This window comes from Athene cunicularia, assembly GCF_003259725.1.
Source record: "Athene cunicularia isolate RWA chromosome 3 unlocalized genomic scaffold, athCun1 chr3_part1, whole genome shotgun sequence".
NCBI classification, from domain to species: Eukaryota; Metazoa; Chordata; class Aves; order Strigiformes; family Strigidae; genus Athene; species Athene cunicularia.
The window spans coordinates 84,914,284-84,935,296 of NW_020799097.1; the positions used below are offsets into that span (position 1 = coordinate 84,914,284).

Sequence of the window (21,013 nt, forward strand, 5' to 3'; positions counted from 1 at the left end):
GGTTTTCAGGAGTAACATTCTCAACAGTTTCACTCCATTTTTTCTACTACTTTTATAGTAGAATTAACTGTCTCCAGTTGAAGCCCGTAATACTTCAGCAGCTGCTCACTTTGAAATGACAAAAAACCCTCCAGACATGGGATGGCATAAACATGTTTAAAGATTTTTTTATTTATAGAAAAGACTGAAGGACCTTTGTTTGTCTTATTCTTCCCAAGCAGTGCTAGCCAAAAATATTTCAATTCAATGATTTTCAGTCAGAAAACACTATTTCAAGGAAATTGTACCATTTAGCGGAATTGTATTCATTAATGTCAAACTCATATGAGAAATTAGCAATGATCATGATACACACAGAGTACAGTCCAGACAACAGCTTGCCTCAAACTGTCAGCCACCCAATATAATTGTAAAAAACTGTGCCAGATCATGCATCTGGATAAACCATTATTACCTCTGACAGCCCAGATGCTAGGTGATCAGCTGCCAAGGAACTAAGCTGTCAAGGTGAAGTTCATAGTATTCTGCTTAAGACAAAAAGAAAGAGACAAGAAAAGAGGGGAAGAAAACTGGAGCTATCAACAAAACTCATTTACAAGGTGAAGTGACAGAGTCATTGTGTTAAAGAGCCAAGAGGGAGAAGATTCAAGCCCACATTCAGACACCGATATTTGGGCATATGAAATTTAGATGCTTGGGTATGAACTAAATGTATAGGTTTCCACTGTAGCCAGTGGAGATCTAAGTATCCATACTTTTGCACCCATGTATTCAAGACATCCAGAGGTGGCTGAAAAATTTGTCGTAGGACCAACAGGAGACCTGCACCTTTGTGGAGGAGCAACTCAAGGCCACGCAGTTGTGATGAGCTGGCATCACCATCAACAGAGTTTTCAGTTAATACAGGCAGTGGAATCCATAGAAGCTGGCATTCAATCAAACATAAGTATCTGCTTCAAGAAAGGCTGAATAACTCTCTAGAATCCAAAAACCATGAAGCATTCTTTTTTTAAATTAGGGTACATCCATGCACACAGATAGCTACCCACTTACAGATGGCTAAGGAAGCCTTGATTGCTGTTTTAAGAAGCATCCCTCTTTCAGAAATTTGCAACTCTCTTTGCTCAGTGTTACGCCTGTGAAGCTGGAGGAACGGATGCCCATTTTAACAAGGGTCTTCTGCATCTCATATTTTTCAGCACTTACCGGGCAGTAACTTCTCTGCTATGAGGTAAGATCAGTCACCTGGCGCATAAAAAAGTTGTTATTGTCTTTATGGCAACAATTTCTTTGAGGCATGGTGTTGAGATAAGCCCTCAAACTATTCTTGTTCTCCATTTTTACATAATCCCATAGTTATGGTTCTTGATTTTGGTGAAGGAACTGAGGATAGATGGGTCTATATTCACCCTTACACTTCAAAAGGTTATGAGGATCCAAAGGTCTTCTACAAGCTTTCGAAGTCAGAAAAGAGGGTGAACAATCAACAACCTGAATTGTGTCTTGCAGGTGATTGACTACGGGCCACTATGAAACAGGTACTTGGGAATCTCGGTGCAAATGTATTTTTTGTATGCATACACACACACACACACACAAACTACAAAACCATATAACAAGGAAGAAAAGAGTAGAGACCAGCCAAAAGCAGTTCATCATTTTATCCTGCAATACTTCTGGTAAGAGAAGATAAATATGGAGGAAAATGTGGCATGAATGTTGTCTACATCTATACCACCTGTATCTATCCATTTGTCTGGAAGAGACCAGAAAAGAGTCTATAGAGATCAGTGCAAGATCTGAACTTGGTGCTTGGTCACTGCATTTTGGACAGTCATGCCACATGCATAATATTAAACTATTTTTCTGTCATATGTTGCCTTTGAATCCCAACTGTGATGGTGCCTGAGAACGTGACTGGGTTAACTGGTAAAAGTAATGAGCTTCTCTTGTTAACAACCCCAGTCAGGAAGACTCTGGCTCTCTAGTCTTTGGTTGTGCTGTACCTCAGAGATCACACGTGCAACTGAGGAATCAGCAGTGCACTGTGCTAATATTATGGTGGATGTAATTTTGGAAATTAGGTTTGGGGAGGGGAGGTTGGGTTTTTTTGGTTTGTTTGGCTTTGTTTTTTTCAAGAATGACACTGTAGAGACAAAGTGAACCAATACTTCTGTTTAATAATATTGCAACTTTACAAGAATACTGTGTAGATGGTCAATACCCGAGTCTTCGGGTGGGAACTCAGTGTCACCAGACCTTTGCAGGTTCTTGCTGCTAGCCCCCTGGGCAACAACAGACTGAGTCTCTGTGGTACCAACAGACTGCGGTACTCTGTACCACAGAGGTTTGCCTCAACAACAGTGTAACATCACTCAAATCAGGGAGCACAACAAACTGTTTCTATCTATCTAGCAGATCAGAAAAATATTACTGCTATTTTCAGGACTTCCACACATGCAGTGGAAAGGAGCATCCTTATGGACTCATATGGAAGCCCTCAAGACTTAGCTTGTGTGGCCATTTACAGTAGCAATGAGATGACTCAGCTACAAAGACATATGTGGACTAGAGAAAAAAATAAATCCAAATCCTAACTAAAGTACTAGCATAGAGTTTTACAGGAGTGTGAAATTGCTGTGAAAGATTTCCATGTTTACGCAGCAAATTGAAGTACAGTCCCAGGAGCATGTACTGTATTGAATCCATTAGGGATGTGGAAAAAAGTTTACCTACCTTTATGAATTATTAACTGGGACAGAAAGTGACCCAGTGGAAAAAGAGAAGCAGGAGAAATATGTGTTTCACCGGGTGGGAAGGGAATCGGGACCATTTGCAGCAGTGATATAATTTCCTGGCCTCCCATTCCTAGTGGTATTTTCTCCTCCCCCAGCATATTTTTCAGACCTTTGATGTATAGTCTCCAGTTTAAGAGAATATTAACAATCCTTGGCCTTAATTTTAAGCAAATTAGATTTGAGAGTGTTACTGGGAAAGATGTTACACATTATTAAGTCTCATCATGACTTGACCAGAATTTAGCCACATTTGAGAACTTTGGACTGAAAATACAATCTGCTAGGGAAAAACTAGCCGGTTTCAAAATTGAAGCATGCTCCTCAATACTTTAGAAGTGAAAAATGCAAGAAGGTGATAACTCTCCAATATTACCTAAAATGGGGTGTAGAAGAGCCAGAAGATACCTATTTCAGAAAAGATATAAAGACAATTTTAGGAAGACTGGAAAAAAACCCCAAGGATAAGCCAGAAAATATATGAAAACTAGGCAACACAAATTTACAGCTGACTAAAGCAACTAATGTTTGGACCTGTGAAAGAACAGCAGCTCTCTTTGGACTCATACTGACACCAAGAAAGACACTGTGAGCCTCTGTCATAACACAGGAAATCCTGCAGATCACAGATATGTCCTTGCTCATAGATGCTAAATGGCTCTAAAATCAAGGGAAAAGCATCACAAACACTAGGAAATGGACTGACATGGCTATGTTTTTCAGACTTGTACTGTTCTGAAATTAGTTCCTAATTTGGTGGGAAATTTGCTTATGAAGAACACAAAATAACTACCTTAACTGAACAGGGACTATCTGACAGTAAGAGACAGGATGTTCACTTACAAGTAGTATAATGCTGTAGCATAAAAGATCTCTTGAAGCTCTATTTGCAATTAAAAATCTCTTAGAATAGGTCTATGTCTTCCAGTTGAGTCCACATACAATACAAATGGAACAGCTTTAGCTTCCCAAGGGAATTGTCAGTCTGACATAATAACAATTCAGCATGTGTCTACTGCCAACATCTGAGGCAAAGCCAGACACAGTCACCGCAGTAAACTGGCAAAGAACAACCGGGAGAGAAGCCCTCCTGTTCTGGGGAAGTCTAGCAATGGTGGGGTACAATATAATTGACTAGAAACACCAACAAATCCTGTAAAGCCCGTGTCTTCTCTGTGCATGTTACATTAGACTCCCTGGTGGTGAAGTCTTCTTTCCCATGAAAGTAACTCAGTTCTCCTTTCCTCAGTCAGAGCAGAATGCTGCTCCCATCTGCACAGGACACACTACACCCAGATATGACACTTGGACAGCTTGTAGCCTGGTGAAATCTGCTGCATTTTACCCAAATTAAGTATTGTTCTTGGTACTCTGGAACAGGATGGACCTCTTTTCCTATCTTGTTTCATTCGTAGAGAAAGCACTAAGCATGTAATTGTCACCTCTAGGAAGGACAAACTAGTTTAAGAGATGAGCTTCTGCAAAATGTAGCAAAGCCTGAAGAAAACTCAATCTGTAAACACTCATGCAAGCTCACTATAAAAAACAAACCCAAAAACCAACCACATGACAAACCAAATACACAAAAGTCAAACTCCAGCAATAAAGAGAAAAAAGTCCTATTTGGCTTGATAACCCAACAGCTCCCTCTGCAGGGTGACACTTATTTGGATAAAAAATGGTCTTGCTATGTAATCGATGCACATCTCAAGCTGTTTCCAAGTAAAGCTGACATATTCTCAGGAAGAATGAAACCCTTATGTCCTGATAGAACCACGTATTATGTGCAAAATACATGTACGGATATATTAAAGTACATGCCAATGCTGTCTCATTTTACAGCATTGTCTTAAAAATTTCTGTAGATACCAGTTCAGTCCCTTTCCCCACTCTCAAATTGATGCTTTCTTCACAAACTCTTTGCAATAAGGTAATCTCAAGCATATTGTGAATCCCTCTTTACTCATCAGAATCCACACATTTGAGACTTTCTGTTCTAACAGAAAGCAATCTCAATGAAAGAATAATATAATTGGTTGAAAACCAGAAAAACTAGGAATATGGAAGAGCCTTCACTCAGAAAAAGCAGTGCTTTGTTAGTCTAAAAATTAAATTTCAAAGAATAAAGCCTAGATAAAGGAAGACATGGTTACATATATGTGACATTTTAGCCATGATTTCTGTTGTTCCAAGAAAGTTATGAACATTTATATGTCTCTCTGTAGTGCTTGAAGGACCAGTTATTAGGAGATGATGCTCAAAAGGTAAGACTTGGGATGTACTCTTCCTGGGAAACATTCTGTCTGCTTTAGGCAGCAACATGTCCATTTCTAATCACTGATTTCTCTTTTCACCTTGGAAATTGGCAGCGTATGATCCTGCAGGTTTCTTTTAAAAGCTGAGTGTCTTTTACACCCAGCTCAGGGTATAGTTGTATAAAATGTAGTTAGAGAAAACTCAAAGTAAATATGTATTATTCTATGACACATTATTGCAGCAATAAGTATCAATAAGCTATTTCAATAGTTACTAAAGCAAATGCTCCCCACTGTCAGTACATTTCATAGCAATTCTCAGACACGCTATAGGTCAGGAAACCAGACACGCTATTAACTTTAATAGAAATAGCTTCAGGGCAGGAGAGAAAGCATATCTAATATTTAGCTTAATTTTAAATATAACTAATATTCATGAAGTTGGACTGTTTTGTGTAGCCATACTTTAACTATTTATTTAGCATCTCTAGACACTCTTATGTACTCTTAAACATCCTAAGTGTGTACTAGTCATATGGCTACCATCACCTCCTCACACTAGAAAAAAACAGCAAGCATTGTTCTAGCATTTTTGAAAAGAATGTCTTCCTACCCTACACCTTTTTTTCCCCACCCCCTCTCCTGTTCTAGCATCCCTTCATTTAGACACTTTCAGACAACTGAAAACCATATATAGTTCTGATTTGTAAAGTTTTGTTGTTTTCTGATGGGTTCAAAGAAAATATTTATTTTACAACTATCTCTACAAAGCCACGAGTCATGATTAATAGAAGCCATAGTATGAAATGGAGGTGTAGACTGGTATTGTGTAATGTACATAGATGCTGTACTAACACTGTGTATCCAGAATATCTTTAAAGTTCAGTGCTGAAAGATAGTTTGAAGTGGACAAAAATCCTCTTCTGAATTTCACCTCTAGGAGAATAATTAGAATTGATGTTCAACAACCCGTCAAGAGTACTTTAAGCTCTCCTCAGATCCAGCTGGCAGACATGTTACTGAAAGGGTGCTAAAATAAATGTGTATTTGGCATAAGGTAAGAAAATATTGCCCAACTGTGCAAGTGCCTCTTTCTGAAGACTTCAGCATGCCTTAGAAAAGAGTAATTGCAGATGAAATTTGCACAGATACTGTTAAAGATATCTGCCATGGCCCATCCCATGTACTCAATGCACACCTCTCACCAGAATAGCAAACCAAATGAACGGCACAGTGTTGAGGGCATACTGATGCAAATCAATTAGATAAACAATGAAGACAATGGGATATGTAAAGATTAAGAGTATTTTCTCATTTCTCTCAGATCCATCCATCACAGATACAAAATACCATTTTAGCTACACCTGGAAGCTCCCTAGTATAATAGAAATTCAGATAATATAAATAAAGAAGAGGGTGGCAGAAGGCCTATTAAGTAAGGTTTAATAATTCTACACTATACCCTGGCCTCAGACTCAATCATCTATCTATAGACTGGTGAAAACTCACATGGCTAACATATAATATGCATATACTTTATTCTCCCTCAGAGCAGACCTCAGGCTGCCTTCAGAAGTAACAGATGGAATTTTACCTTCATTTGGAAAAAGTTTCAGCGAGGCAAAAAATGGATTTAGAAGCACTTTAATATGCTGCTCCAGCACCATGCCTACACAATCTATACAACCAGCCTTCTATCTGGCTGCGTTCTCCAGAACGTGCAGACATAAGGTCCTCAAATTATCACTGTGACAGGCAAGGTTTCCTATTATTTACAGATATCTATTTCCCGTAATTTTCAAAGACAGAAGTATATGCAATATAAACAAAATATAATAGACGCAAAACAGCGAATCTTCCCATATGCAGAGGAAATATGTAATGAAAACAGGTTTTTAGAAGGCCAGGCACATTCTTCTATCAACTAGCACCGGGCTGAGCAAACCACAAGAGGGAGCGCAAACACTGTTGAAAATGTAACGAAATGAGAGGCTGAAGAGCCAGGTCCAGGCAGCGTTTGATGCCAAGTCTGTTGCTAATAACCTGCATTCTAATTTGTACTGAAAATCGATTTAATTTCCTCTTCAGCTTTAATGCGTTACAAGTAATTCTTCAATACTAATCTGGTAAAGAGGGAGAGAGAGAAAGGCATTCATAACGTTCAGCTTGAGCTGGATAGATGAAATGCAGAGCCAGGCCAGAACAGCAGGCAAAGCAGCCTTGGGTGTCAGACAATTGGAACGAAGAGGCTGCAGCACTTGCCTGTGGCAGAAGAAAGGGAGGTCAGCTGTGCACTTCTCCCTCCGGCTTTTCATCCTGCTTTTGCTGCCACCGAGGGAGGGACTGGGGCATGTGCAAGTACCCATCCAACTCAAAAGGGGCACCTACTCCTAACCTTTAATAGCAGTAGGAATGGGCATCCCCACCCTCTGGAATTGTTCCAGCCTCACCCCCCTCCTCCTCTTTTCCTTAAGGAGAGGCAAAAATAAGGCTCCTTTACTGTGGTAAAATAGACTGAAAAAGAAATACCTGACAACAGTTATTTTCAAACTGAGATGTTTATATGTGGATCAAATACGAGTTTGTGAAATCTGCCACCATCATAGTCAGATTTTTCTCATCTCTTACCTCTGAACATCATACACTCAAATTCCATTCTTGAGCTGAAGGTCGTTTATATAAGCCAAGGATAAATGTATTCTTAAAGGCTGTTCTTTCTGGATGGTTTGGCACAATATAGTGCTTCGATATCCATTTCACTTAGTTGCTGCAGTACTTGAGCAAGAAACAGCATCAGGATACTGCTGTTATGCAAAGGACAGGAGCACAAAGAATAAAGCTTGTGAATACTGATCTCTTGACGTAATCATAGTGATAAAAGATAATGTCTTAACAGTATAAGACTTGACTCTTCTGCATGAAGTCAGATACATATAGTATAAATCTAGCTGCTTCTGGGAGTTGAAAAAAGGAGGAAGGTCACAAGGCTGTGGAGCAGATCTACCCCACACATCCCATGGTTTCTTGTTTCCATGGGATTTGGGCCACCAGCAGAAGCCCCTGCACTGGCATATCAGTGGACAAGCTTCAGGATTCATGACTGCCTCAAAACACAGGGTGAGAGAGGATCCTTTTCCCAGCATGAAGGAGATGCAGAACTGCCTCCCAACAGAGTCTTAACGCACCAGCTGCTGGGAGGCAATGTAACCGAGGCTCCTGCATTTGAAGGTTACAAATGGCATTCTAGCGAAATCGTCATATGCATTTTTCCTGTAATGCATTAAATTAATGAAACATCATTAAGAGAAATTAATTGTCTCTGAGGCTATCATGGTACTCACCATACCTGCCATTTCCCTTTGCATGACAGAATCATGAAAGTTCTTGCCAGCTAGTTTATTTTAAATGTTCATAATGTAACCTTCTCATCTCTTCTTATCCTTTTGCCCTTCACACTTTCTCTTCCTCCTCTTTGTTATTTCTGCATTTCTCTTACTTCAGGAACAGCTAATGGTCCAAATGTTAATGCTAACCATCTTCCTCTTCCATTCCCTGTAATGGGAGAGAAAGGTCCTGTGTAAGTCTCTTCATCCCCACTATAATAAACTAGCCAGTTGCGACACCCCCAGAACAGACCAAAACCAGGCTTGAAATTTTTTAAAAAAACAAATCTGTAAATAACCTAGTGATACTCAAAGACCGTTACAATACTTAAATTCTGTAGCAGGGTGTGAATTGTGCATCAGTGATGCAGTTACCCACAGAAAATAGTTAAGCTTAAGAGATGAGCAAATAGGACTGCAGCATGCTAAATTTACAAGGCTACACTTACAAAATCAGTCATATTTTATGGTCTGTAAGAACCTCAAGTTCTTACCTGAGTAAGTTACCTCAAACAGTTGACAAAATTTATCATTTAAGGCCACAATTTACACAAAGTAGCCAAGATAACAAATTTACAACAATTTTTAGTGTTTAGTTTTCCTATATCGTTACATTATTGCTAGTGTGCTTTGTATTGTAGTGGTAAATAAGTTGCACATCAATTATTAAAATATCATATCCTGTTAATTACTGAAATTTTACTTTCATAAATCTGAACAGTGGATAGTTCCTCCTTATAGACACTATACTTGTCCTTTACAAAGGTCAACTGGAATTCTTAAATGCTATTGTTTTCTCAGGGCCTAATACCACCCTTAAAGCTGTATCCAACAAGTGACAATACCAAACCATCTCCCTCTCAATGGGGAAAAAAAATATTTCACCAAGAACACATTGATATAAATAAGGTACATTTAATCACTCATTGAAGGCTCAATATACAGAAAACACTAAAACACTAAAAATGTCAAACATTTTGTTAAAAGGATGGAATCATTACATGGAATGGTAATGTACATCTTTCTCCTTTTGTAAATATATATATGTGCATAGATCACTGGTTGAAAACAGTTCTTGACATTGCAATGAACATGCTTTAGTAAGTGCAGATCTTTGACACGGTAAGACAATTTATCTATGCATTTGTAGCAAAACAAAAATAACAAATATGAAAGAAACAAAGATAAGTATTTATCATCTGTTTTTTCTCAGATTATATGATTTAATCTAGAAACCAGAGTGGACTCTGGATGCATTTTTAAACATGACAGAGAGACAGTTTACCAGCTCTAAAGAGATGCACATATATGAAACTTGCCTTTTCAAAAGCACAGTCATAAGCACAAAGACACTTGTTCTGAGTTGAGGTCACTCCCTACTCCCAGGAACTAGCTGAAAGCTTCTACATTTAGACCCCGATTCTTTTTTTCTATTTATTTTTGAAGTTTAATTCTTGACTGCAGGACCAATGGCTACAGTGCCAACAGTTATAGCATGTTCTCTTTATACCTCTCAGAAGATTTGTCCCCAGAGGAAGCAAGTATTTTCTTAACTGCTTTTCTTAGAGCTTTCACAGAGACAGAAAAGCTGCATGTTGCAGATCCACACTGCCCATTTAGCAGACTGAGGCATAGAAATTACACCAGTACAATGGATGTGGTAGAGAAGCAGCCACCATAATTCAAAATTAGCTCTCTAACTTACCCAATGTTGACAGGAAGCCATGTCTGGGGCAGAATCCTGTCACCACTTTGTACCAGCAACACTTATAAAGGTGAAGGGAAAAAACCTGAAAATCTCTATCTGTCCTGTTTACTAAGCTCCAGGTAAGACAATCATTACTCACGCTGCAACTTAGGCAAAAGTTACCCTGCTCTTCTCTAATTGTTACTTTCAGAATGCCAGAGCAGGTTCAGGATTGATATAGGATGATGCTCCTGCTCCATGCACAAAATTAATGTATGCAAGATAAAAGATGCTTAAAGCACACATTGTAACAACAACAAAATCCAGTCCTCCCTTTTCACTGACCTTTTTTCATTGGTGCTTTGATTTGCATGATTTTCTTCACTATGTAGCTCAGAGGTCCTATGAGGTAGCACCATGTGAATGGCTTGCTGAGTACACAGGGACAGCTTTCTGGGGCTGCTGGTTTAACCATAACCCCAGACACCACTTTTCCCACCCTCAACACTGAAAAGCACCAATTCAGACCAACTAAGTACAGACAACTTCAAACATTCCTCCTTCTTCCCTGATAACCACTGGGAATGGTGGCAGTTCAGGGATCACAGGATGACTGAAGCTGGAAGGAACCTCAGGAAATCTCTAGCCTGACTTGTTCAACTGCTTGGCTGTTCTTGGGCTGAATTTGCCTTATAGCCCATCCAAATCTCTCTTGTTTCAGTTCATGCTTGTTGTCTGTAGTCCTTCCACTATGAGTAACCCTGAAGAACCTAGTTCCATCATGTTGAAGACCTATTGGTCTCTGCTGGAGGGTTGCTATCAGGTTTCCCTGAAGAGGTTTTATCTCATTCTCCAAGTGCAGCTCCCCCAGCCTCTCCTCATAGGCCAAGTACTACAACCCCTGACAATCTTGGGGGACTAGCCTGATCTCACCCCAATTTACAGATGTCTTTCTTGTATTGGAATCCCAAAACTGGATGTGATCTAGTGAGGGCTGAGTCAAGGGAATAATCACTTCAGACTACTGGCTCTGATCCTGTCAGTACAGGCTGGGATGCTGAGGTCCTTCCTTTCTGCCAGGGCACACTGCAGGATCATGCCCTGCTCCTTTTCCACAAAGCTGCATCCCAGGCAGCCAGGGCCCAGCCTCCTGTGCTGCAGCATCCTTCTTCCTTCTCAAGAACAGGACTTTGCCCTTGTCCTTGCTGAACTTCGTAACATTTCTGTCAGTGCATTCCTCCAGCCTGACCAAGTTCTCCTGAATGGCGATCCTACAATATACTTTAAGAAAATTCAGAGTAAAGACATCATCAGCAATTTTGGCACAGATGCAGAGATTTCAGTACTGTGACCGAAACTGAACTGCCTAAAGAGCTTCAGATGCAGAATCCCTTCAGTATTTCACAGCTTAAGAATGTGGTTTCCCTTGGCAGTCTGACCACCACTGCCACTGAAACTGGTCTCCAACCTGAACAGTCTACTGGCTGAAGTCCATCTCATTCTCACATCTCTTCAGCTCATCCCTACAATGGCTTTACTTGGATGACATCTACTTTTGTCCCATTGTATTTACTGTCGTCATCTATTTGCTGAGTGTCATCATTGGTGATAATAAAAATGATAGAAGAAGAGCTGAAAGTCACTTTCTTCTTAGGCCTGTCCCCTCCTTTCTGAGACATAACTATTGGTCGTATTGGTTTGTCATTCCCCGTTGCTGGTATCTCTTTCACAGTCCTCTGGAATCTCATCAATCGAAAGCACAGGAGTTGCAAAAGACACCGTCGAAACTGCAAGAGAGAATAAATAGAATGAAGTTACAGCTTCCTAAGCATTCACTATTGTGTACAATCCAGTGAAGATGGCAGTACAGTAAATGACTCAACATATTTCTGCATATCACAGAATAGAATCATAGAATCAGGTTGGAAAAGACCCTTGGGATCGAGTCGAACAATCAGCCCTATGCTACGAAGTTCTCCCCTACACCATATCCCCCAACATGTCCTCTAAATGACCCTTAAACAAATCCAGGGATGGTGACTCCACCACCTCCCTGGGCAGCCTATTCCACTGTCTGACCACTCTTTCTGTGAAACATTTTTTCCTAATGTCCAGTCTGAACCTCCCCTGTTGCAGTTTAAAGCCATTCCCTCTTGTTCTGTCACTAATCACCTGTGAGAAGAGACCAGCACCAACCTCTCTACAATGTCCTTTCAGGTAGTTGTAGAGAGTGATGAGGTCTCCCCTCAGCCTTCTCTTCCTCAAACTAAACAGTCCCAGCTCCTTCAATCTCTCCTCACAGGATTTATTCTCCAGGCCCTTCACCAGCTTCGTTGCCCTCCTCTGCACTTGCTCCAGCACCTTGATATCTCTCTCATATTGAGTTGCCCAGAACTGGACACAATACTCCAGGTGTGGCCTCACCAGTGCAGAGTACAGGGGGACTATCACCTCCCTACTTCTGCTGGTCACACTATTTCTGACACAAGCCAGGATGCCGTTGGCTTTCTTGGCCACCCGGGCACACTGCTGGCTCATGTTCAGCTACTTGTCAGTTAGAACCCCCAGACCCTTCTCCTCCAGACAGCTGTCCAGCCACACCTCCCCAAGCCTGTAGCCGTGCAGGGGGTTGTTGTGGCCCAAGGGCAGGACCTGGCACTTGGCCTTGTTGAAGCTCATCCCATTAACGTTGGCCCGCCGATCCAATCTATCAAAGTCTCTCTGTAGTACCTCCCTATCTTCATGCAGATTGACCCTCCCGCTTAACTTGGTGTCATCTGTGAATTTACTGATAACACACTCTATGTCCTTATCAAGGTATCTCCTGGTTCCAAGTTACCTTCAGTGCTGTAAGAAACATGGTAGCTTTTTTGGGGGGGGTACTTTTTTCTCTAGGCCAAAGAGCTGAACAGGATCACCTGGCCAGCAGAGGGCACTGAAATGCAATTTCATATTTTACCAGCGGCAAGATTTACAATCAACAGTCTGCAAAAAACAAGAAGACTAGGCTCCATAGGTATTGTTCTTATATTCAAAAATCATGCATTCGATCAAGCTGGGGAAGAATATTCTCAGAAACATTTCACATATGAAAGGAATGAGGGGAGGAAGGGGATACAAAGTGATGTTTTCTTCCTTTTAAGTAACTCCAGGGTCTGGAATTCTAACAAAAACATTGAATGTCATAGATGTAAAATGAAATTTTACACTTTCTGCTAAGTCTTTCAGCTAAATAGGAACCACTTATGATACAGGAAATCTGTTCTACCTTGTGACTAAATAATGCAAGGTATTCAGTGAAAGCTCACATCAGTGTACAGAATGATAGTTCCACTAGTAGTGCTGTTTTAAATGCTCCAATTATGGTCTCCCCTTCACAAAGCAAAGCATTCAGCAGTTCCATGTCTGCACACAACTAAAGCTCAAACACGATCCTTTGGGGAAATCCTCTGTTTTTACGAAAAAAGTGAGCAGCTTACTCCTCCTTTAATAAACCATAACAAGACATGTCTGGAATGTATGAAGAGGACAAAAAAAACCAAAAACAACAACCCACCAACCAAACAAAAACAAAAAAAAACAAACAAAACAAACAAACAAAAAAAACCACCACAAACAGAGTGGGAGGAGAAACAAGCCACCTTTTCTCTGAAAAGGGAGTAGGACACCTTTCTCAACAGCCTCCCATCTAGCTATTTTAAGGATTATTCTGTATTATCCTGCATGGCCAGTAACTTTGTTTTCCCAGCTATTATGCAAGAAGCTCTCTAACATGCCAGTTTGGAACGAGGTTTTGTTATAGGAAATTAATCCAACTGTGATGCAGGGGAGGCAACAGGTCCTGTTGGGAAGGAGGATTTAGAAAATCACAAGATAACAGAGAAAAATAATCTGGTGCAAAAGAATGGTCATGTGGAGGCCTTGAAGATTTCAGAGATAAAGTGGTACCTTTGAGTAGCACAGAAGTGAGAGGCACAAGCATGTTAAAACAGATCAGATAGAAGAAGGATATTATAGAGAAGGGTTTTAGGATTCCTTCTGGAAGCACAATAACTCAGAAGATAAGAAAAAATATTATCATTTTGGTCTTAATCTGGAATTAGAGGTGAGTGAGAAGTACTTTACAACACAACTCCAACAAGCATGTTCAGCTGATTCATTCTTAGCCTGTCTATGACTTTACTGGCATTGTGCCTGGTACCAGTTTGATTTGTTTCTGGCTATCAGAAGATACAAAACCTTTCTGATAAACTACTCAATCCAGCATCTAGGTAGAGAGTCAGTGCCACTGTATTAAAAAAATCACTCTGTTGAAAAAAAAAAAAAAAAATTCTTTTGAACATGATTGTTGTTAGCTCCCCATATCCAGGCCAGCTGTATCGTGCAGCTGTTTAACTTACATCGACCTGCTGTGAAGTATGCTGTAGGGGATGAGAATCAAGATGCCACACTGGGGGCCTCCTGCCTTTGCTCGGGAACAGCATTTCAGCTCACCCTTGCACTCCCTCGGGCCTGGCCTGAGCTGCAGCGCCGCCTTTCCCTGGCTGCCTACCTGGCTGATCTCACACACTGACTTGGCTGCCTTGTCTCTACAGACTGCTGGCTGGCTCAGGCTGCTGCCTGGCAATTGCATATCAGTGTAAGCAGTCACTGAAAATTCCATCTCTATAATGAGCTAAAAGGTAATGAAAAACCAGGGAAATCCTTCTAGCAATCATTCTTGGTTTTTTAATCCTTTGCCAAGAGATTCTACTAAACTGCAGATAACTTCAACTCTATACAATCTTGGCTTCAGAAGTTTACAATGTGCATATTACACGTTCACTTAAGTGTTGTGGGTCACAGTGAAGATATTTTAATGTCTAAATAATTCACCAGCACTGCTTAATTGCATTCAGTGGTTATCTTCAGAGTACTGATGATTTACAGAAAGATATATAGTCCTTTATTTTCCACATATTTGACACGTTGCTGATAGCTCCAAATACTTCCATTCTCTGCTCTGTAAAGCACTGAAATGAGATAGTTACCACCATTAAATCAGCAGCCTACTTTTCATAATAAAGACTACAAAAGCAGACAAAAATAAAAACTTGTTTTTCATTGATAAGTATGTATTCTTAACAGTATATAAACTGTCCCCCCAAAAAAAACATTTCACTGTCATCCACATGAGATTCTGACTTTGAATACAATGAAACTCTGAGAAATGTTACTGGTGTAATATCTGAAATACTATGCCAAGTTGTTCAATCTTGTGTTGCCATAACTGGTCAGAGGCAAGTTTTGTCTTCCTAAAAAACAGACACTAGATATTCTGAGTTTTCTCTGATGGAGCTCTGTTGAGGTAAGGGTGTGATTCAGATGAGGTTTTCTAGTTGTAATCTATTTCATGGGTAAACTGTCAAAACTAGACACTTAAATTTTGACACTCCTTCCCCTCTCTTTCATGTGAGTGCTCATGCCTGCATTCAAACATAGAAAATCCAATTTCTGATAAGACAGTGCTTTAAGCACCATCAAGGATTTTAATTCTACTAGATCTTTACCATTTATCCCAGCTGTTCAAATGAAAGAAAAAAAAAATCATCTTAGTTTTACAGATTAAAGTGAATCAGAGCTAAACAACAGTGGCATTGGATACTAATTATTCAAGAAAGAAAATCTTTGATGTACCTACCTTTCTACTCATGAAGATATAGATGACTGGATTATAAGCAGTGCTTGACTTGGCAAAGAAAGATGGAATGATAGCTACTGTTGGAGTTACAAGGTTGCTGTAGCCATATGTTACCAGGAGGGAGACCACTGCATAGGGCATCCAACAAATAAGGAATGTAGAGATCATTAAGAAACACATTTTAGCCACCTTCTTTTCATATTTTAGAAGTTTAATCACTTGAACAGTCTGGAAATCTTCCACACAGCGAAGCTGTAGAAGAAAAGGATAAGTAAAATAGCTCTATATTTACTTGAAACTGAAGAGTTCTACATTTATTTATACATAACTAATCCATTAATTTAGTTTTAGGTACAGACACTATATACCTTATGAACCACAATTCTTCTGGAAGTTTGCATCGTGCTTCCCAGACTTTTATTGTGTATATAAAGTATAAAAATTAATCTGAGGAAAACCAGAATAGCAAATCTACTGAAAAACAACAAATCCAGTGATGTAACAAAACATGCTGCACTTATAATGGTAAGTATTTTGGAAGACTAATTTGCCCTCATCCACTGACATAAGCAAGTTCAGTATACATTTAATCACTCTTTGTCTGACTAGTTAAGACAATCCTGTAGATTTTCTTCTCCCTTAAGATTGCTCATGACACAAAATTCATAGATTTCTCAGTACTGCTCTGCCACATAGTTTGTTACTCTAAAATTACAAAATCTCTATTTAAAACAGGATACTAGGCAGCAGGTTCCCAGTATTATCTGAGTCATGTAAGGAAGAAAAGATGGGACATGTATGTGAGCATTCCCCATAACAGCTATCAGTTGTGCCAATACTGTTGACCACGGTTGAATAGGTCCAGACTAGTTACCCACAAAATATGAAACATTAACACTTTCTGACACTAAAGATCTGGACTGAATTAAAATGGGTTGCCTTAACACATAAAACTGTTTTAACAGGGCTTAATCTCCACTTGGAAGAGGTTTACAGTTTTCTTCTCCAGAGTGGCAAGTAGAAGAGAGTGTTCTTTAATAAGGAGAACTGCTAACAGAGTTTTATTTTTCTTCCTTTTCAAGGGAAGATCTGATGCAGATTGGTGAGCACGAGCAGTTCCCCAACCTGCCTCCCAGTAAAACTACACAACAAATAGACCTTGGTAGCTCTAGGTTGGTTCTCCTCCAACCCTACATCCTTTCTAGTGGTGCCTGACATAGAACAAAAAGTGAGAGTGCAAATATAGGCTCTGATCCAAGCTTATTGTACAACATCAACATTTTTCACCGGAAAGATTACATTAAGAGAAGTCTTATTTGAATTAACTTACCATTCTTACTGCATACAGAATATGGCCATAGCAATAGGCCATGATCCCAACAGGTACTACTAGACAGCCAAGGAAAAAAAGGAGCACAAAGGAGGTGTCATTGGGGTCTTTTGACTTCCAGTCCACTGAGCACCCTAATCCATGAATTTCCAATGTGTATCTGTTCCAGCCCAAAAGAGGTGCTCCTGTCCAGGCTAATGAGTAGAGCCAGATGTATGTGATAGCACGCCAAGACCAAGTGAAGTCAATCACTTTTGCATGGACTACTCGAATGTAGCGTTCATAGGCAAGAACAGTGAGAGTCATAATTGAAACAATTCCTGTACGAAAAACAAAGAAAGTCAGTTACACCATTCACAAATAGGGCAAATTGGACTGAAGTCCTCTTGATAAATGTTTCCTGTAGTAGCAGATTAACTCAGAATAAGCTAGTTTATATCCTAAATCTAACACCAATAAGCTTTTTAGGTGACATGCCATTACTCACTAACTACTAACTCAGATAGTATCAGTAACTTCAGAACTACCCAGAGCAGGGTGCTGGCATCTGATCCATGAAGTACAATGGCTAGGAAGTAGGACGTGGGGAAAAAAGAAAAAAATCCAAACAACTAACACTTCTTCCTAAATGCTGCTTCATTAAGCAAGAGATCATGCTTCAGAGGGGCAATTGTTATGGGGTTTGTTTTAGGGGTTTGGTTTGTTTGTTGTTTGTTTGGGATTTTTTTGAAGAAAAAGCTGTTATATAGAAATGTTATAATCAGCAATAAAACAATCTCTTAGAAACCTAGGGAATTCAGAGTTGAGACTGAAGTCAAAGAAAGCCTTAAACAACTGAAAGCATCTGATGTGAACAAAATGAACAGAACTCCAAGTTCTTTAAAGATTTCCTGGAAATCTTTGCATATCAAAGAACAACCAGGAAAGCAGAGTGTTACATTGCTGAAGGAGTCCCATCTGGAAGACACTGGGTTACTTTGAGTGTCCTTTCCTACCCTGATATTATCATAAAAATATTACAGTTTTCCTTTCAATTATTTGTGCACTCTCTTCCTTTTCTGTTTACCTCAACCCCACTACTACACAGTTATTAACATGTTATAACAGAAATCACCAATTTTCAGCTCTCAATATTACCCTATCAAGACAATTTTATAATTTAATGTAATCAAGGCAATTCTGCCTTGATTAGAATATAAGGATTTCTGTTTCAATGGTCTGTGAAACTTGATGATCAAAAAACAAACTGCCTATCAGGCATGTGCCAGTCACCTGAAATCTGTCACAATTCAGTCATCAAGCTCATATACATAGACTCTTAAATGACATTTCAAATTATATTTCACAGCACTCTAAGGCTATACAAATAACTGTGTCCAAATTTGTGTACATTTTATTTAATATGAAGCATGAGTATTTCGTCACACATACACAGAGAATTTAATTTCTTCAAGTACATTCCTATTTGTCACAACATGCGTTTAGATAGCTGTGAGAAGGTTAAACATGCAGATTTCACTGCCAAAGAGAGAATAACCATTATATCCATCAGGAACTTCCAAAGGATATCACAGATATCTGATCTCACTTTGGAAAAACCAATAAGCATTTAAGGAAGACAAATTAACAATAATACACTCAAGCACCAGCAACATGGATTTTAGGAAGGCAACTAAGAAAATCTAGACTGACATGGCCTCTGTGTAAAGGCATTCAACAGCAAAACCAGTATACCATTAACAAAGTATCTCACAGTAGGATGTGCTTTAATATCTCTAAGAAAGTTACTTTATCCTGCAAGTATTAAAGAATCTCTTTTTAGAAGTGATTAGTTTAGAAAGCTTTCTAGATTAACACGAAAGATTTCACACTCTAAAGGAAAATGTGTCATATTCTTGTCATGGCTCCCTTTAAAATGATACTTTTTTTTTAATACGTACATTTTTTGCCAGTGTTATCTTTAAACCTTCATCACAAAGAGAAGTAGATATTACCGTGCATGCAGAAAGCAAGGCATACTACTTTCACAGTTAGTTATGTATAGTTCTGTGGGGTTTTTGTCTTTTATAAGTCATTGCTGTAGAATTTTGTTTTCATGGCTTGAAAGAGAAATTGCACTAGCAAATGTGGAGTAGAGGGTTTCCAAAAGACTTAGGGTTTGTTTGGTTGTTGGTTGCGATTTTTTTAAGTGAAGTTAAAAGGAAGTCCTTCATGCCCTTTTTCAGGAGCTAACATGCTGTTAGGTCCTGAAGGTTCTTCAGTTGGCAGCTGGTCACAAGTGGTGTCCCCCAGAGCTTGGCTTTGGGGCCACTCCTGTTTAACATCTTTATTGATGATCTAGACGAGGGGATCGAGTGCACCCTCAGTCAGTTTGCAGGTGACACCAAGTTGGGTGGGAGTGTTGATCTGCTCGAGGGTAGGGAGGCTCTGCAGAGAGACCTGGACAGGCTGGAGCCATGGGCTGAGGCCAACTGGAAGAGTTTCAATAAGGCCAAATGCTGGGGGCTGCCCTTGGGCCACAACAACCCCCAGCAGCGCTACAGGCTTGGGGAGGAGTGGCTGGAGAGCTGCCAGTCAGAGAGGGACCTGGGGGTGCTGATTGACAGTTGGCTGAACAGGAGCCAGCAGTATGCCCAGTGGGCCAAGAAGGCCAATGGCATCCTGGCTTATGAGAGCAATAGCGTGGCCAGCAGGGACAGGGAAGGGATCTTACCCCTGTACTCGGCACTGGTGAGGCCGCACCTCGATTCCTGTGTTCAGTTTTGGGCCCCTCACGACAAAAAGGACATTGAATGACACGAGCATTTCCAGAGAAGGGCAACGGAGCTGGTGCAGGGTCTGGAGCACAGGTCGTATGAGGAGCGGCTGAGGGAACTAGGGGTGTTTAGTCTGGAGAAGAGGAGGCTGAGGGGAGACCTCATCACCCTCTACAGCTACCTGAAATAAGGCTGCATAGAGCTGGGGATGAGTCTCTTTAACCAAGTAATAAGCAATAGGACAAGAGGTAACGGCCTCAAGTTGCACCAGGGAAGGTTTAGGCTGGATATTAGGAAGCATTTCTTTAGAGAACAGGTTGTTAGGTGTTGGAATGGGCTGCCCAGGGAGGTGGTGGAGTCCCCATCCCTGGAGGTGTTTAAGAGTTGGGTTGACATAACACTGAGGGATATGGTGTAGTTGGGAACTGTCAGTGTTAGGTTAACAGTTGGACTGGGTGATCTTCAAGGTCCTTTCCAACCTAGATGTTTCTGTGATGCTAAAAATACATTGAAGAATGTGGATCTAAGCAAGATCTTAATAGGAGTTAGAAAATAATTATAGAATTATATAGATACTATTCTACACTCATGTGAGCTCAGGTAAATGCTTTATACAATTAAATGCATTCTACTGCCTGAACACAAGGTAAGGCACGACGTTCCCTCCATTTTTCTGTGCCCAAAGATTATGTATTACAAATTTTTACCTGATAATTATTAAAATCATCCACAGACATGCTTATGGAGAAAATTCATATCGCTCAATTGTAGGCTCAGTTTGCTTACATAGTACACTAAGACTTTGTCTGTGATTAGTGGAGAGAAAGAGCAGGTCCTCAGGATGACAAGTCAGAATTCCTAAATTAAACTCTTGCTCTTTACTACCTTCTTTCTCCCTATAATGGCATCCAATGACTAATTTCCCTGTGTACTCTTAATATTTCTCCACCAATTTTTATATACGAGTACTGAATTCTGGCCATGACAAAGTAGTGAAATGCACACACACTTGGTGGAAAGTACAGGTGTTCAGAAGCAATAATTTACAGAGTCCTTGACATTCTCAAGGAAGTCACTAGAAGCTCAGTATCTCTAAAAATTGTTTCTTACACAGAGATCTTAAGAAC

At 40.0% G+C, this 21,013-nt stretch overlaps 1 protein-coding gene across 3 annotated transcripts; it reads right to left on the reverse strand.

Moving 5' to 3' along the window:
• Positions 1-6,678: 6,678 nt before the first annotated feature.
• Positions 6,679-18,133, reverse strand: OPN3 (opsin 3). 3 transcript variants are annotated; one of them, XM_026844150.1, is made up of 5 exons: positions 17,131-18,133; positions 15,801-16,052; positions 10,466-11,907; positions 7,679-8,602; positions 6,679-7,312 (listed from the first exon to the last, which is right to left on the reverse strand). In XM_026844150.1, the coding sequence occupies exons 1-3, from the start codon at positions 17,434-17,436 to the stop codon at positions 11,644-11,646; spliced, it is 822 nt and encodes a 273-aa protein (XP_026699951.1). In that variant the 5' UTR covers positions 17,437-18,133; the 3' UTR covers positions 6,679-7,312; positions 7,679-8,602; positions 10,466-11,643. The 3 variants fall into 3 exon arrangements, with proteins under 3 accessions (XP_026699951.1, XP_026699950.1, XP_026699949.1); XM_026844149.1 differs by having other exon boundaries at positions 7,446-8,602; XM_026844148.1 differs by having other exon boundaries at positions 6,679-8,602.
• Positions 18,134-21,013: the final 2,880 nt, after the last annotated feature.